This window comes from Lissotriton helveticus, chromosome 5_1, assembly GCF_964261635.1.
Source record: "Lissotriton helveticus chromosome 5_1, aLisHel1.1, whole genome shotgun sequence".
NCBI classification, from domain to species: domain Eukaryota; kingdom Metazoa; phylum Chordata; class Amphibia; order Caudata; family Salamandridae; genus Lissotriton; species Lissotriton helveticus.
Window position 1 is genome coordinate 1,270,533,227 of NC_136065.1, and position 18,108 is coordinate 1,270,551,334.

An 18,108-nucleotide genomic window follows, 5' to 3' on the forward strand; every position below is an offset into this window, starting at 1 on the left:
AAACTCTCAGACTAGACAGGCATACACTCCTCAGTCACCCGGCCAGTCTCATTCACATATTTGATGTGTTGTTGTGTCGGCGCCCCGCGCACTCCCCTAGGGAGTCTCCTCTTCGATCACCCGTTGCTATGGGCAATGTTAATTTGTACCAACCACAGCACGAACGCCCAGCCCACGACTGACATCAAGGGGATTCATTTGTGGCTTGGGAGTGACCTCCCTCCTTGTTTCTGACTTACACCTCAGACTGGGCATAGCATGAACGCACTATGAATCAGAAAAATTAAGTCTGCCCTATATATTTAATTTAAAGGCTCAACAAGAGTCCAGAGACATTTAGTATGTCAACAACTGAGATCTCACTGTCAATTCATGCAGCTTACTGTGACTCAGACAACAGAGTGAAAAAATATATCATTTTATTTTTGGTACATATTTTTCATAAGATATACAAAATTTGTAATATCAGACAAGTACATAAATAACAATAGTTCAATCACATAAACTTAAAATAACTAAAGCGCCCAGGTTTCCCATTCATCTTTCATTCATCATCCCAGGCATTCTACTGTTCTCTCATCCCACATTCCTGCATTCATATACATTTCATACATTCCCATACACTTCAGTACCCATCGTACACAAATACACTGAAGTTGTCCTGTAATGTCCTCTCAGCAACTTGCTGGGGAACAGAGATGGTACTGCCAGGACAAAAACGTAACCACGCCAACGCGCGTTTCAGTGCAGGGCCCGATCTATGGCCGCACCTTCATCAGGGCAAGTATACATTGGGAAACAAAACTGGGCAACGAATCATCAAACACGTAGTCACTCTTATATATTTGAGAATCGCATAGAATATTCAGGCACGCTCCGAAGTGCGAGGAGGTAGACAGAGGCACTTCTTCATAGTAAGGAGAGCCTCTCCAGACAGATAAAATCGTCAGTATAACCCACAGCAATGAGGCTCAGTTTTTAAATACAGGACGATGTGAGCACAACACTGTCGAGAGGAAGAAGGCTCCGGGCTAGGATACAGTGTAACGGAGTAGCTTGGAAGACAAGGCTAATAGGAGGAAACAGCTTCGTGGACGTTTTTCACCGATATGGTGTATAGAGCTTTCAGCACAGTCGCCCTCTACTATGCGCATGCAGGTCACGGATTCTGCTCTAGAAATGGATATTCACGATTATTCAAATAGTCGAAAAAAATAGTGGCTGGTAGGACAAACGTCCAAGGAAGTAGTATAAACAGGCTCTGACAGGAGCCGATTCGATTCTCGCCGTAACGATAGTCCATCCGGGCGTGGACGCAGCCAGGTATTCATTCACTCTGCAAATAGGGCCTTTACATCATGTGTGAGAACTTAGCATAACAGTTTTCGTGGAATTACACTTATTGAGAACGAGGAGGCAGGGGATAGAAGTAAACTTACATTTCTCCAAAGGGCTAAGGTGGGATGTGAGATTTAAGGGCTCTAGAGCGAGGTCTCCAACATTTTTTGTAACAAGACCTACTTTTATTTATTGAAAATCATCCAGCGCTACTAATATCTTTAGTGTTGTAATAGTGGCTATATCGGGCACAATTACAGTGGTGGCCACCCCATGCACAATTACCAGTAGGGATCACTTTATTCAATCAGTCAGGGTTTTTTGCAGTAGTGTAAAAAAAAGGCTTTATCAGTTTTGAATGACTGTACATGGGTTATACATCACAGCCTCAGCTGCAATGCCCCTGGCACCCAAGTAATAATATGAGTAATGTTTCCCCCTCCGCCACATGACTGATCACGCGTATGTCGGCTTTAAATATATTTTGCAAATTCAACCCTTTTTCTCAAAACATCAGTTTCTGAAAAAAAAGTTTTGAAAATTAATTTTTATCTTGAATACATGTTTTTCCGTTTTTGTGTACATATATTAATTAAACCATGCAAAAGTTTCTGATTTAATAAGCTGTGCGGCACACTAGAGAGCTATTTACAGGTAGCTGGAGAGCTACCCGTAGCTCACGTACTAGTTCTTAAAGAAGCCAGTTTGAGGAACCAATACTTAAAAACATTGTAGGAAACTCCCCTTTAAGGTGTAAAACACGGGCATCTATCCTATTTTTATTGTAACTACAAAACACAACACAGCCTGATGCAGACAAGAGGTGCCTCTCTGCTATCTCCACAGACAGCCGAGGAACACTTTTTTTATTAACTACGCCCCTTACCCTATTAGAATGTGCATCCCTAACGCGAAACACACTTTTGCAACAATAGCCCTGCTCAAGACCTTGCAGTCCTGTCTTAACAATTGAATAAAATGGATTGCAAACAAAAAAAGGTATGTAGTAAAGCCTTACAATTGTGGGACCATCTGGATCCATGATATAGGCCCATGAAATAAGATTTGTTGCTACCTGTCTCTTTTTTAGGTCGAGCCTGGGCAGCGCATTTGCTGCTCTGTGAGGCATGGTGTATTAGAGTATGGACTTGAAGCTCTTCCCATTTTCCGCCCATCTTTTCAATTGGCTGATGTTACTGTCCTTTCTAAATTGTTGCTTTTCGTTCGTGAATAGGCTTATTAGTCCCTTCTTGGTACCGCCTGGCCTCCTTTTGTAACCTTTCATGAGGACTGGCCCTCTTACTTGTGCTGTTACTCAGTATGTGATAATTACAGCCTCAAGCACTATTTTCTTAAATGGTTTTCTTCTGCCTGCAAAAGGAGGCAGGAGAAAACCATTGAAGAAAATAGTGCTTGAGGTTGTAATTTATTTGCAGCGTGGACCACTGCATGCCTTTTTTTCTGTTTAGTCCTTTGCATGCAATGACGGCACCTGCGGTTTAGCTTTAAACATCTTAAGCTAAAGCGTGGTGCCACGATTGCTTCAAAAGAAAGGAAACGAAAAGCCTGTATTTTCTATTTCTTAATTTTTGAAGCAATCACGGCACCCGCGCTTTAGCTGAAGATGTTTCCAGCCAAAGCCCGGTGCGGCGATAGTACTTAAAGTAAATTTGAAAAATATAAAACGTGCAGCAGTCATTTTTTTTCCTGGAAAGGTTGAGTGAAGTTGAAGAGAACCTGTATTTTGCAGAGATGGGTGTGGGTCCGGGCTGGGGTAACTCCCAGCCGAACCCTTGCTGAGACAGAGATGCCTGTGTTGTGCCAGAGGCTAAGTTCTCCTCTCACAGGTTCAGAAACACGCTTGCTATAAGTTGATCAGAAGCTGCGTGGCCCAGCCGGTGTTTTGTCAAGGCAGAGGCTCACCCAGCTCTTCAGGGCAGGAGCTGTGTGTCCTGCCTCATCATGACCTTACTATCAGTCCCAGATTCGGCTGCACTGTCTAATCCCACGTCTCTTGTGTTATTCACCATGTTTCCAGTTTAGGGTGCACAAGTACCCCTTCCAGTGTAATTTGTTTGTTAGTATAAACTACTTTGTGTGCCCTGCAGCATCCTCTACAGAGAGGATTGCACACTCCTTGTTCTGGAATCCACTGCTAATCTTAGGACAATATTGCATTGTCAACATTCTGCTCTGCTCTGTTGTGTCACCAGACAATACACAGTTGGCTTGTGTTCGAACACCCTCTTGTGCACAGAGCTCTGAGACCTGCTTGTATGGAGTTTGCGTTTGCGTTATCTAGAACAATAATTGGCAAGGACAGTTGCGGCATCACTGGGCGTTCAAGAGTCATCATATGCAGGAGCCCCACCCTTCCCTCCCCCCCCCCCTTTAGCTCATAGAAGTACTGGTTGTCTGCTGGCCACTTCAGACCACTGCAAGGGGATAGGAGAGGGCTGTATGGAGTTGGTGATGGGAATGGGCTTTAAGGCCGACTACACCACTTCGAGGCACAGATAGGAGAATTAAGTGTAGGTGTGCGTGAGAGAGAACATAAGCAAAAAGGGGTGCCTGGGAAGCAGAGGAGAGCACTGCTTCTAGGCATGCCACCCTTCACTGTTCAGGGCTCCATTCACCTGGAAAGGACTCTTAATGGAGACTGTGAGGGCATCCCAGCCGCTGAGAATTGAGTGAGTAACAAGAGGTGCGGGAGGGGGCAATAGAACAGGCAAGACTGTTCCTTTCCGAGGGGGTGGAATTAATGGACCCCCTCGGCAGGGCCGGCTTTAGCACTGGTGGCAACCCGGTGTGACAATCTATTCTGGTAACCCCCACCATACCCTCCTCCTTCTCTGATTCCCTCACTGCCACCCGCAAAGTGCCCCTCATCACTGTATTGCCCCTCTCTGATACATTTCATTTGTTTTCCTTTCCCCTACCTTACATACCCCTTTGGACATGTCTTTGTCTATGTTATTTTAATTGATGTTATTGTGCAACACTGTTTTTAACTTTGTAGCTCACTGATCCTTATGTAAAGTGCTCTGATACCAACGGGTCTAGCCAGCGCTATATAAAACTCATAAAATTAAAGGTCTGTTAAAGCCTGGCTTTACTAATCCTCTCAGCTATCTACATAAAATACAGATATGTTCTTTGCAGCAGGTATATTAACATTCTGCACTACTTTAAGTGAGTCAAAACTGCCACTAGACGAAACGTTAATCTCTCTCTCTCTCTCTAGCATATGAACATTAATCAGAAGAGTTATCTTGACATTTTTATTGTTGGCTGAAAGATGGACAGACAAGGAACTCTGGAGCATTTGCTTTAAAATCTTGAGTTATTGCAAAACACAGCGCCTTCCTTCTGAGGTCAGTTACCCACCCGCCCCTAGTCAGCGGCCAGTGCAGCCGCACCCGTCGCCCTGCCCTAAAGTCCTAAAGCTGGCCCTGCCCCTCAGTGTGCTCAGCAATGGGTGGCTCTTGAAATGAAATTAAAATTAGGCAGGGGGCTTTGTCTCTCGTCTGCCTTCCTCACATCCCATCCTGCAGGTTGCGACATGTCGCCTCCTATAATTGTCCATATTTTAAGAGTAATAACCCATTTCAAGCACTCTAAACAATATATGTTACTGTTACCCTGTGAAATTATATTTAATTTACCATCCTTGGAAGGATGGAGGGCTCTGTTCGCCTTTCTGTGGTTCTGACTCATGGCCCGCAAATGACCGTACATCTCAGCAGTGAGTGTTTAACTCATGGAACCACCCTGCTGAATATCCGCACTTGCAACCACCGGCTCAAATTAAGCACTGGCTGCAGGCTTCCTCATGAACTGCACAGGGACAGCACAGTCGCTTCACTAGCTGTCTTGAGCGCAGAGGCTCTGATGAGAAACACGATGGACCAGGCCTCGTGATCTGCACAAATGGCATGTAGTTTTACTCGGATTCTGGGAATTTTTGTACCAATATTTGGACCCTTCAACTGGTAGAAAAATAAGAAGAATTTATTTTTAGCTGATTTATCAGTGAAAATTTGGATTTGTACCCGATTGTCAGTGCAAGTATCACTGTAAAATGTTGTCAACACCCATTCACAACTGTCCAGCAGATTAATTATACATGATTTGGTACTTGACCTGGTACCCAATAAAGCTCCACCCCAGTGCCCCTCTCTACCTGAGACGTAAATGCGCTTTTCCGTATCTGTGCAACACTTCAGGTAGGGTGTGCCACGCATGGCTTCCACCTTGTAACCAACACAAAGCGCACAGAAACAGATAGCAGGCATTATGGGCAGTATTTCTAAGGTGCCGACATCGCTCAGTGAATTAATACTTGTCACTGATGTCTTGTGTGTATGGATCACGCTGGCAAAACCAATTAATCCTTCCCAGTTCGGATAATTGGATACATAATGGGGAGAGGAGCTGGCCTAACGGCTAAGGCGCTCGACCTCGGATCTGGGTTCGAGTCTCGGTATGGGTTCGAGTCTCGGTAACGACGCCAAAAACCTCCTGTGATTCTAGGCAAATCACTTAATCTCCCCATGAAAGTGTGTCCTCATGTAAAAAAAAAACAACAAAAAAAAACGTAATTTATGCTATGTAAAGCGCTCTGATACCTGATTTGGTTCGGGTCTAGTTCGCGCTATATAAAACTCCACGAAAAAAATAAAATAATGCTTACAAACGGCAGAAGCGGTGTAAATCGATTTGGAACTAAAATTGACACATGTTGAACTGATGTTGCAATAGTTTTACTTTCAGTAATGCGAGACCTATTGCATTGCAAATGCTTGTTATGAATGAGACATGTCTACAGTTTACCTGCGTGCAAAGAAAATCCTTGACTGCATGAGTTATTCACGCCATTCCAACTGATATATGCGTGTGTGTAACCTCAAGCACCACGGCTGTACATAAATACACAGGGAACGGCTTCTGACGTCATTGACTACCAACCAATCCCCTGCAACAGCTCGGTCGCGCCCTAGGCGAAGTCATGGGAACCGGGCAGTCCCACCGGCGAATAGCTAACTGTTTCACAATGGAGTTTATCTTATGTCGCAAGAAGTGACGGGAACTATTGGTAAACATGAGCAGGAAATTGCGCTCACAGGAAGATGACCATATTAATTTAGGTCACGAGGTGTTATATAATACACGGATTGGTACTCACCAGTGCGGCCATGTGGAAGCTAACCTATCACGCGTTTTGCCATTGTTGATGTCTGGGTGGGGGCCATGTTAGGGTCAGGCGGGCGGACCTATGACTTTTCCGTGTTGTTCCAGAGGGGGCTCGGCATGGGAGTGCCGTGTGACGTAACGCCATAGACTGATTTTACTAAAACCGCTTGGCTGTGTAATTTGTCTGGTATTGTGAGGTCGCTCTCTCCCCCTCGTGCTTGCTGTCTCTGACGCGTGCTGGTGATTTCGGAAGCTTGTGCTCTTTGCAGTTGGTGGTCTGCCCCCCTGTGTCAGTCCTGTGCGTTCCCTGTGTCTCGCGCTGCGGTGATGGCCCCACATCCACACAGCCCCCGGAGGAAGGAGCACGAGGAACCCGGGGAGGAGGTGCGCTCGAGGAGCGGGTGAGGATCAAAGTCGAGGGGAACGTGAACATGGATACAGAGGGGGAGATTGGAGACTGAAAGAATGTATTTTCCCCATTGTTGAAGGAAAGGTCATACTAGGCTCGAGACTGCTAGATTTAAGTAGTTTTTGGCTTAGAAATTCCAGAGTCCTGTGGGGTCTCTGTGGAGAGGTATCCAAGCCACAAAATTAACAGGGAGCCGAGCCGAGCCCCTGACGAGGATCTTAAAGTCCGTGCACCAACTGAACCCTGAAAATGTTTGCTTTGTAATTCATATAACAATCGCCTCGTAACTCATAACGTTCTCTTCAAGATGGAAAAAAAGGTTTATTTAACTCGTGGAAGCCATGACATTAGTACGCCACATAGTACTTATTAAAAGTAACACTTTTTAAACACGAACCATTAGTGAACAAAGATGGCAAGAAAGCTGCCATGTAAATCATGTATGTGTCCGAGATTAATATAAAGCAACATTGTAGTGTATTAACTCGAGCACAATAGATTTTTGAAACAACTGATGCTATTAAGGCACTTGTTTCAAAGTGTTTACAGACGAAAATGAACAGAAAAGAGTTTTAGTGAAATAAAATATTTGCTTAAAATCACACAATTTAAGCAAGGAAGCCGTGATTTATGCTAGTTCTTGGTTTTATTTTGTAAAAATCAACCCGTAAATGGGTATCTATTTATATTTCTTATTCTTTTTTTTTTCTTCACCTTTTCGTGTAATTTTTATATAGTGGAAACTGGAGGCAAGTACTGGAATGCTTGACCAATACCAACCAGTTGGTTTACACAAGGTCCTTATTTATGTGGATGGGAAGATTCAACTATTTGTTCAGAATCACCGGATGCTGAGCAAATATCGAGAATTAAACCTGGTTCACGAGTTCCAAAGACGACAGCTCAGGCCACAATCAATGCCACATCCAAGCTATGGGGTGGGAGGCAGGAAGAAGCCACATGAAAACTTGGCTCGTTATGGGCTCGAGATTCTAACCGGACCTCGAGCTGAACCAGAGTCAGGCTTCAGGCTCCAGCCTGGTTTGAGCTTTCAATGGCTCGCCCAGCTCTAGTCTTTTGGCATGTTGACTTGTGTGAATTTAGTGTGGCGGCAGAACGGCATGTGCAGGCTTAGGGTGGAGAGTTCTAGTAGAAGCTGAAATGAAAAGTGCCGAGTGGCTGAATACTGTGTGGAGATGTACAAAGAGAGAGCAGACCAGAAACAAACTGTGGTGAAACTGTTTTTAGTAGAGACGGGCGAGCCAACAAATGGACAGGGGGAGCCGAGCGAAGGGTCTGGCTGGGCTTTAAGAGCCTGTGCAGGAGCGGAACCATGAACATTCTTTGGCATTTAAATCGTGCAACAGACCTTTGTAAAACTCTGAGGACAAACTCATCAGAATTAGGAAAGTGTTTTTCTTTAATCTGTGGAAGCGTTTGATCATAATACATCGGATTATATCACTGCGTTAAGGGGCATTTACTGACAGCAATCGTTTTTAAACATGAATGTAGAAACATACATGCCCCTCTCTCCCACCCCTCACGACAATGTCATTGGGGAACTGAGAAACAAGTCAATTGTCATCCTAGCTTCTAACTACACGTGTAATAACGTTAGTCTATTAAATCCAACACAAGACATATTTTCATGCAGCTCACATCCTGTACTCACAACTTTCAAGGTACTCATGTGAGATAATGAAGAAAAGGAGGCATTTGGAATAAAATATTTATACCTACAGTCTGGTGAAGTGGAAACTGGGATTGATCACAGGCTTTCTATTTTCACTTTATACTGTGCAGCCACTGTTGGGTATCTTTTTCGCTCATTTGTTTTACATCAAAGGTTAATGCTTTTTCTTTATTTCTTGGCATGTGAAGTTAGAGCATGGGTGGGTGGCAGTAGCTACTTGAAAGCTTGGCTTGCTTTGGGCCAAAAGGATCTCAAGCTGAGGCAAACATCTACCTTGAGCCTTCTGTTGTTCGACCACTTCTTTTTAGGTCGAGCCTGGGCAGCTCATGCGCTGCTCTTTGAGGTATGGCATAGAAGTTCCGCCCATCTTTTCAATTGGCTCCGGTTACTGTCTTAGCAAAATCGTTGCTCTTCTTTTGTGAATAGGCTTAAAGTCCCTCCTAGGTACCGCCTTGTCTGCATTTGTAACCTCCCATAAGGACTGGAATTTTTACGTGTGTTGTCATACGGTCTGCGTTATAAGTCGTTGAACACTATTTTCTTTAATGATCTTCCTCTATTTTAACGACAACATCGCAGTACCCTGCACTCTGCATGCTTTTAGTAATGTATTTATTTAAAGGACAGCACGGCCCGCTTTAACTATAGCTCTTCTCTTATTTAATTATTTTATTTATGGAGCGGTCCGCTTTCACATTAGAGGCCACGCTTATTTATTTAATTAACATCGCGGGCCTCTTTCGCTGTAGCAGCCGCTACGGGACCTTTCCAAAGTAATACATTTTTTTTTCACTTTGTGCAAAAGCAGCCCATGGTCTCTTTCACTTTAACGTTGGTCACACCCTTTTCTTTAGACATTGCTCACTGTAACCTGAATACAGGAGCAGCATCTAAAGAAAGGGGAAGGCCATCATTAAAGTCGGCTCACATTTGGGAGAGTTTGAGCTATCGGTATTAAAAATAACAATGCCTTTTATATATGCGTTGCTTTTAAAAAATGCATAAATAAAATGCATTCTCATTTACAATGCCAAGTTTAAACGCTCGCAAATGTGAGACGTATAGCATTGAAAATGCTTGTTTTTGGACGCACTGGGGTGAAGTGGATGGCAAGTGATGGGAGAGGTGGAGGGTGAATAAAGTGTATATGAGGAGGTTGGAAAGAGAGGGCGTCTGTTGACGCCGGAGAGTGTGTAGAGGCTAGTGTGTATGTTTGTGTGATTGGGTAGAGGATGGAGCGTTTGTAAAATGTGTTGAGACTGGAGTGTCGGTGTGTGTAGAGGAAGGAGTATGATAATGTGGGGGAAGCGTGAGGGAGAGTGAGTGTGTAGCGGTCAAGTGAGGAAGTATAGATAATGATGAGATATCTAGAGGGGAGGCTAAGGAGAGGATATTAACCCCTGGGGGGAGTGATGGGTGAATATTTTCTCAGTCGAGAGAGTGTGTGTGTGTTTGAAGGATATAGAGGGAAACGGTTGGTGGGGTGAAAAAAGTACATGTGAGACTGAAAATAGTGTCTAACTGCTTTTATATGTAGAAGTTTACGGATGTAGGGGATTGTGTGGGATAGTTTGTGTCTGTAGCGATTAGTGTGTGTGTAGAGGCTGGATTGTAACAGTGAGTGTGAAAGGGAGGTTGGAGTGTGAAGAAAACGAATGTGAGAGTATGAGCGGGGCTATTGAGGCAGTGGGGGAGAGCCTGTGTGTATGTGAAGGCCATGGGAGAGACTGAAATTATTATTTATTTATTATTATTTAGAAGTTTTCTATAGCGCTAACAAGACCCGAAGGTATCAGAGCGCTTCACAGTAGTGGGCATGAAAAAGAGAACAACATGAAACAAACCCAATAAAAGCAATCGGCGACAGACAATTTGGAAAGAAGAAAAGTTCGGACAGCAGGGCTTCTCAGTACTGGATTCAACAATAACGCATGGATTCTGAGACGTTTGCAGCTCCAAGTTATCCATAACCAAGGGAGCGGATCAGGTACAAGGATTTAAGTTGGCTCTTGAATTCTGCATAGGACGGTAGAGTTCTGATGTGCGGGGGGATGGCGTTCCATATTTTGGGGGCATTTCCTGAGAAAGAGCAATCCGCAGTTCTTTTCCTTGAAGGTGTGGGGCAGAGGAAATGGATTTGTGTGAGTGTGGAGGCTGTGAGAGGTGGTGTAGATGTGGGTGTTCATGACGGGGACAATGGATAGCTCTGGGGGTGAAGCTGAAGATGGTGCACATTTTTCACAGTGCTTATCAGTGGATCCCAAAGGTTTTCAGACTATGTGCTCATCCAGTCCTTGACCTCTGTGTAGTAGAGCATGCAGAGCAATGGTTAAGTACCTACTAATTGAAATGATTATTTCATGTAAAGTGTGTGAAAGAACATCACACCTAATGAAATATTGACTACCTAGAAAAGAGAGAAAGATATAGCCCAAGGAAATGCATGTGGAAGGAAGTGATGGAGATGACGTGCAAGACATCTTGATGGAAGATTTCACCTAAAGGTGGGAAGAAAAGGGGGAACTTGTCTTAACAGAAGTGGTGTGGTCAGCAGTGATTGAGACACTCCGAATACTGCCCCGACTTCCGCAGACCATAGTAGTGTTTAATTCACTGTCTCATCATTTCAGTATTGAAACAGTTGAAATTCTAATTCGAATCAACGTTGTTGTTAACGTTTTTCAGACGCAGCAGTGTGAAAGCCAATAGTCCTGACTTGTTTTAGATGTATGTGTTTGATTTTGTGTGATATGTCTGGCTGCAGTAACAGAAAACTCACCCAGGGGTGCCAACATGCTGGTCAGATGGCATGCTGTGTGAAGAAAAGGATTATAGTTCACATGTTATAAGTCATCCCTGAGTTTGATAGGCCATGCCTATTGCAAAGGATTCTTAGTGCACTTCTTTTGCCACACTCCTTTTTAAGACCCCCCCCACACACACACACCTTTTTGCATCCCATTTGAAGCCCTGAGGTTATCCTATTGCAATTATGAGCTCCACTTCTTATACTTGTTAAAATTGGGTTTTTGTATCTAACACAGTACATCTGCCAAAATCCTTTGTTGATTTTTACCTGCTCACCCACACCTCTTCACGACCCTCCCAGGTCCAGCATCCTTGAGCTAGGCCTGGAACAGGAGCTGAAGGGGGAGAAAGTTAGGAGCTGCCACCGACTGTAAGCAAATGTAGGCTGAAGAGAGCGCTGTGGTAGGGGGAGAGAAAGAAGGCCGAAGCTGGAGTGAGCAAAGACTGAAGAGTGGATCTTTAAGAATTGGAGTGAGGTGGAATATGAAGCCAATAAGGAAGCTGAGTAGAGAGTAGAGGTGGAAGATGGAGAGAGCAGGCAGTGAGAGTGTAGCTAGAAGGGGAGGGAGAGTGTTGTTAGTTCAGCTTCCTAACGTTACCGCCATCAAGTGAGATAAGGAGCTGGGTTGAAAGGAAGTGGGGCTCTACCGAAACAGGCTGTACTGATAGCAACTCTGTAGGTCTGTTGATCAATCAGTAATGGACTGTTGGCAAGTTCATAAAACACTTACTTCATTGAGATCTGGTGTTCTGATACCAGCCTCATAACGTGCTGTAGCGTGATCTCTGGACGCCATGTTCTTGGATTAGATCACATTGTACCAAGGTTCAAAGCAAAAAACGTCACCTTTGTATGTGCGGACACCTTGCACGGTGCCAGTTAGTAACTTTTCCAGTTCCTTCCTTTTGGGCAATCAAGAAGTGAGCAAGTGCTGGGACTCGAGGTCAGAGGGGAGTGTAGGATGCCTGGGGAGAGGGCGAGGTGTTCATTAATTCTAGATGAGCATGGCAAAAGCTTACCAGTTGACCACATGTCGGAATAAATTTACACTTTGTTGTAACGTTTAACAGCGAATGATCTGCCACGTGGTTTCAGCGGATTAACAGGGTAGCAATGGGTGACCTCTACTTCCTCATTGTGTTCAGCTCACACGTCCTGCCTCACTGAAAGGCACTTCCCTGTTGCCTGGCTCCAATACAAGTAATTGTACAGTGGTGTTCAGATGGCTCGAACTTCATAGGCCCGTGGCTATGCAACTGGTTGAGGCAGTGTCGATAATCTTCCCATGTTTGGAAGTTATCCGTTTGTGTTACTTGGGGAATTATGTTCTATTTTACGTGGCCTTTTTATGCTTTAACATAGTACAGTTTATTTCTTCAAGTGCCACTTCAAAGCGTCGAGTGTTGGCGAGAGAATTTAAATTTTACAGCAAATTTGGCTTTTTACTAGCTTACTTAGCTAAGCTTCAGCATGCCACTTTTCTTGAAGATGCGTCCCAAGGGGAAAAAAGTTCATGAGAGGGCAATACAAAAACCACAAGTGTTTTTCCAGTTTATCTCCTATAGAGAATATTTCTCACACTTACAGCCTGAACCACTAAAAATGTACAACAAACTTGCCATGTATGTAGAACTTTACTCAAAGTGTGCTGTCATTAGTTTGGTCATTGCATAATGGAGTAACCCACAAAGCCGAAGGACCTGGGTACAATGCGATGCATACAACAAAATGGTCCTAATGGACACCTAGGATAAACTAATTTAATTAACGTATCCTGATTCAACACTGATAATCATAGACCACCAATCCACAGGAAAGGGGTACATATTTTTTTCTGAAAAGGGAAGAGCACGCAGAAATTACATCACAAAGAAATATAATTAGGTGCAAGTATTTAAAATAATAATGAAAATTAACAGTATATATACATTTCTTACATACAATGGTTGCTACATTAAGTGCAACAAGATGCTCAGAGAAAGTGCTTGTGCGTAAGTTATAGAAGAAAAAGGGAGAAAACCACAGTATAACCAATTCAATTTGAACCAGAGCCTGTCTGTTCATCATATCAAAGCGCTAGATTCTCTTCAATTAAATATAGGTAATGGCTTGACTCAATCTTACCTCTATGTGGAAAATATATTCAATACATGCTGAAAAAAGTAGAAATTGTCGACGTTTTGACCCAAAACTGGGGAATGGGCAGTTAGAACCTTAGATGGTGTTCTTCATCAGGACAGGGTGATCGATAGAAAGGGGAGCAACCTAAGAATGAGAGGGAGTGTACATATAATTAAAATGATAATAGTAAAGATGTATGTAAAGTTGGTACGGACTCTTTCACTAATGTGGAAAAGCTCACCTGGAGTCCTGCTCAATCTGGTGAGGGAGATAACTGATGGATCCTGTTGGCAGTGAAGGCCAACTGGCACCTCATTTGTAGGGGAAGCACTGTCCTCTGAAGGTTGGCCCTAGTTTATCCTAGGTGTCCATTAGGACCATTTTGTTGTATATATGTCATTAGCTTGGTGTAAATCCATTTGGTCGTTTTTGAAATATGTGCATCTAAAAAAGTTGCGGAGTGAGGTTTAAAGGGTTCACACTTCTGTACATTTCTACTGTATTCGGACTAGTGAATAATGTATGGGAGCCCTGGTATTAAAAAAATAAAATAATCTAATTGTACAAGGGAACCTTTTCTCCCATGTCTCTTTCCAGTCAGTGCTACTAGTGTTGGTACCGTGAATCAAAGAGATCTGATTGGCAGAAGCAACAGAAAAAAGTATTGTACCATAGCCATTACATGTCTATGGGCACAGTCATCTTGTCCTGCATTTTTTTTAATGGCCTTTAGGGCTCAGTTTAGTCCCCCGGCCCGAAGTAGGGGGCCCTAAAGGACCCACACATTAGTGGAAATTTAAAAAAGAAAACAAGCATTGGAAATGCAATAGGTCTCGCACCATTAGAGTTAGTGCTTTTAGAATTGTTTATGGGTTTTTTTTGTAAATGTTTAGCATTTTTGTTTCCTGTAGCCAATGCTAAAGTATTACAAATAAAAAAAGCCATAAACATTTCTAAAAGCTCTAACTGAAATGGTCTGAGAACTATTGCACTGTGTGAGGGTGAGTGAGGGTGAGGGTGAGTGTGGGTGAGGGAGTGAGGGTGAGTGAGGGTGAGTGAGGGGTTGAGGATGAGGTGTTGAGGGTGAGGGTGAGTGAGGGTGAGGGTGAGTGAGGGTGAGGGTGAGGGTGAGTGAGGTGTTGAGGGTGAGTGAGGGTGAGGGGTTTTGGGTGAGTGAGGGTGAGGGGGAGTAGTTGAGGCTGAGTGAGGGTGAGGGTGAGTGAGGGTGAGTGAGGGGTTGAGGGTGAGGGGTTGAGGGTGAGTGAGTGAGGGTGAGGGGTTGAGGGTGAGTGAGGGGTTGAGGGTGAGTGAGGGGTTGAGGGTGAGTGAGGGTTTGAGGGTGAGGGAGGGTGACTGAGGGTTTGAGGGGGAGGGGTTGAGGGTGAGTGAGTGAGGGGTTGAGGGTGAGTGAGGGTGAGGGGTTGAGGGTGGGTGAGTGAGGGTAGTATGTAGTGAGGGTAGTGAGGGTGCAGTATGCTTTGGGCAGATGAGCAACCTCTAAAGCCAATGCCTACAGTGAGCGGAAGTATAAGTATAAGAAATCATGCCTCATTTGCAAATAATACAACCAAAATGCTGCAGTTGCTACACAAAGAGATAGAATAAACGAAAAGGCTAAATAAATGTAATTTATTTTGCGACTGGAATGGAGGGAACGTATGAAACGTGGACCCCTAGTTACCAGTAAGTAGCCCAACATATGAAATCGATCGTAATAAATACAAACGATAACCGAGAACACCCTCAGAACTTCTCGAAAATCCTTGCTAATAATAAATCAACTACAACTAAACTACAGTCAAAACAAGGGACTAAGCAGTGTGAAAGTATAAAATGATGAATCGGTATATGTGTTTGTGCCAAACGCATCACATCACATCACTCAACATTCAAAGTGTTCATATTAAAAGGTAGTTCACCTGCAAATGTAGCGCAAGAGAAGCATTTCGTTAAAATGGCTTTACAATTATTCGAAGTCCCGGAAAACGCTAACACTTTTAATACTGGCAAAACGCCTATTAAACATCTTTTTTAAAATTAGTTGTCTAAAATCGTTTATAGGTAAAACACTGAGATTTCAAAATGGACTGCGGTCTGAATTGATCATAAAAGAAACGTTTGCAAAATCTAGTTGGTATTTTGAATGGCAGATTTCACGGCAACGACTGGTTTACAAATACACTAACATAGCAAACCGGCATTAAATAAAACCAAAACTCGTAGTCCCCGTCTTTTGCAAACCACACTATAAGCACCATAACGAAGTACACAATAAAATGGAATTTATTTTCTGCGTGGGGGGTGAGAAACGTACGAACTCCCAAAGCAATCAAATGGCTTTTGCATTTAACCCTCATTAACAACAGGATGCAAGTCATTAAGTATTCAGTCGACTTTTTATAGCGAGCCCGGAAGCACTTGAGACACTTATGTCTGTAAATTTACTCCTTGAATTCTAAACTTAATTTCCGCAGGATTCCTTGACAAGGTTGTTTTTTTTTCAATTGTCTGTCATCTACCTGCTAAATGTAGAGTGAGCAAAAAATGTAGCGCAATCTTCCGTTCTTGGTAAACCTTCGTATGGTTTCAGGACGAATTCTGTTTTGGGGAGAAAAGAGAGGGGGCGAGGCAGCGAGTGCGAGCTTTAGTTCTGCGCCTGTACACAATTTATGCGCAGACTTCCTGAGCTTCTGACCAAATAGTCACTCGACCGTAGTCTGGTCTTCCAGACCGCTATCCCTATATAGTTACCGCATGAGCACCCTTTTTTGTTCAGAATCAATTTTTAAATTTGCACAAAAAGGACGATTTTTTTATAAATGAACTGAACGGACAAAACAAGCATCAGGCAGACCATTCAAGTAAAACTGGTTTGGTCAATGCCCGGAAGCTAATGAGCAGCTGCTTCGAATTTCAACACCTAGGCGGTATATTGTCAGCTGGAATGTTTTTTGTGTGTAAAAGAACCCCTAGCAATGCAATGTACAATATTAGAAAACAAGTTATGTCCGCGCAGCATCACTCAGCTGTTCTAAAGCATCTCGAACAGCCCTAATGCAGCACATTCGGCTTAGCTGTTCTACAGCTAGAGAAGAGTTATGCACGGCGGGCAGGGGAGGGGGCGGAGCGGGGAGAGCGAGAGCGGCATGTGGGTGTGAAGAAGCCGGGCCTTTGAAGTGAAGCTAAGCTTCACTTCAAAGGTGTCGGAGGAATGCGGGCGGCTGTGCACGCGCTTTTAAGCTCAATGCACATGCGCATTGAGCTTAAAAGTCACGGGCACTGCAAGGAACCGCCACGATTCCTTGCAGTGTGGATAAAGAGTGGATAAGTCCCAATACTCTCGCTTGCTCGATGCGCATGCGCATCGACAGGCGAGACCTAAAAAGGGGTGTTGCAGGATTCAAGTGCCTTATTTCAGCAGAAGTCTGTAGGCATTTGACGCCCACTGTAAATTGGGCACAGGCCATGGCCTCTGCCCAGCCCACTGCTGCACAGGTTCAAAGGTCATGCACAGCAGGTATTGCCTCCCGGAGTAGGTTGGGCACAAGTCCTGGCTGCAGGCAAGTACCTGTGTACTGGCTGCAGGCAAGTATTGTGAGCTGTGCTCTGCGCATTGGGCGTTTGTCCACCAGCGGTTGGTTGAGTGCTGGGCCTGGCCTTGCCCAGAACTCCCTGCCACCAAAGGAGTGTGCAGCGGAATTGAGACAAAGTAAGAACATTGTTTAAATAATTTTTAAAAAAAGTCGCTCAAAAACCTACAGTTAACAGTTGAGTTATTATGGTTCTGGCTCAAACATGTAAAACTACTGAATTTCTCCAGTTATGGTTATTGGCATACACTACACACTCCTGGATCAAAACACGATTAGTTATCAGGAGAGCAACAAGACGGAGTAAGTTGTAGCATGTGTTGTGTGTGTTGATAACCTTAACTGGCAAATTTTCGTGGTTTTAGGCATATAAATGCCAGAGCTATAACTCAGTTAACTGTGGGTTTTTCAGTGAGTTTATTTTTATTTGTATTTACTTTATTAACAAACCTGCTGCTCACGGTCTTTGGCAGCAGTGGATTGCTGGGGTGGGTTAAGCGCAGGACCTTATCTGTTGACGGTCCTTGTGCTGACCCACCCTAGTGATCAACCCCTGCTACGCATAGCTTTTGACTGTGTGCAACAGGGGTTGAGCAGAGGGACTTGCCTGTGCCCGAGCTCAACCCTTGTTTATCATATTTGTTTGTGTTTTGGACAAATATATTCAAAGAGAAATATTGACATAGATGGAAATAACAGGGTTACAGATGAGACCGCATTATGGGACAGAAAGCGATAGTGTTTTTTTTGTGGTTTAGACGTTTTACAGATCATAAATGAAGGTGATCTCGTAGAAACTTTTCTGAGTGCAGCTGGTGTGAGTGCTTGAAGCCCCCACCTTGTTAGTGTACTTCAAACTACACAACTCTTGAACAGTCTCATCTGCCGCAGAAATATGTGGAGAAAGATAAAATCATGGCACTTTGTCCTACAAGCTTGGCCCCTTTGATTG

General features: G+C 43.9%; 1 protein-coding gene across 5 annotated transcripts in view; it reads left to right on the forward strand.

Annotated features, from left to right (window-relative positions):
- The window catches only part of PNP (purine nucleoside phosphorylase), a 73,297-nt gene that overhangs the window by 36,534 nt on the left and 18,655 nt on the right, over positions 1 to 18,108 (forward strand). Inside the window, exon 1 of one of the 5 annotated variants that reach the window (XM_078644071.1) lies at positions 6,514 to 6,932. The exons of 3 other annotated variants lie outside the window; for them this stretch is intronic. In XM_078644071.1, coding sequence (XP_078500197.1) covers positions 6,859 to 6,932 — 74 coding nt within the window. In that variant the 5' untranslated portion in view covers positions 6,514 to 6,858. Of the gene's footprint in view, positions 1 to 6,513; positions 6,933 to 18,108 lie in introns of those variants that run through there. One more of the 5 variants, XR_013594866.1, reaches the window with a different exon arrangement.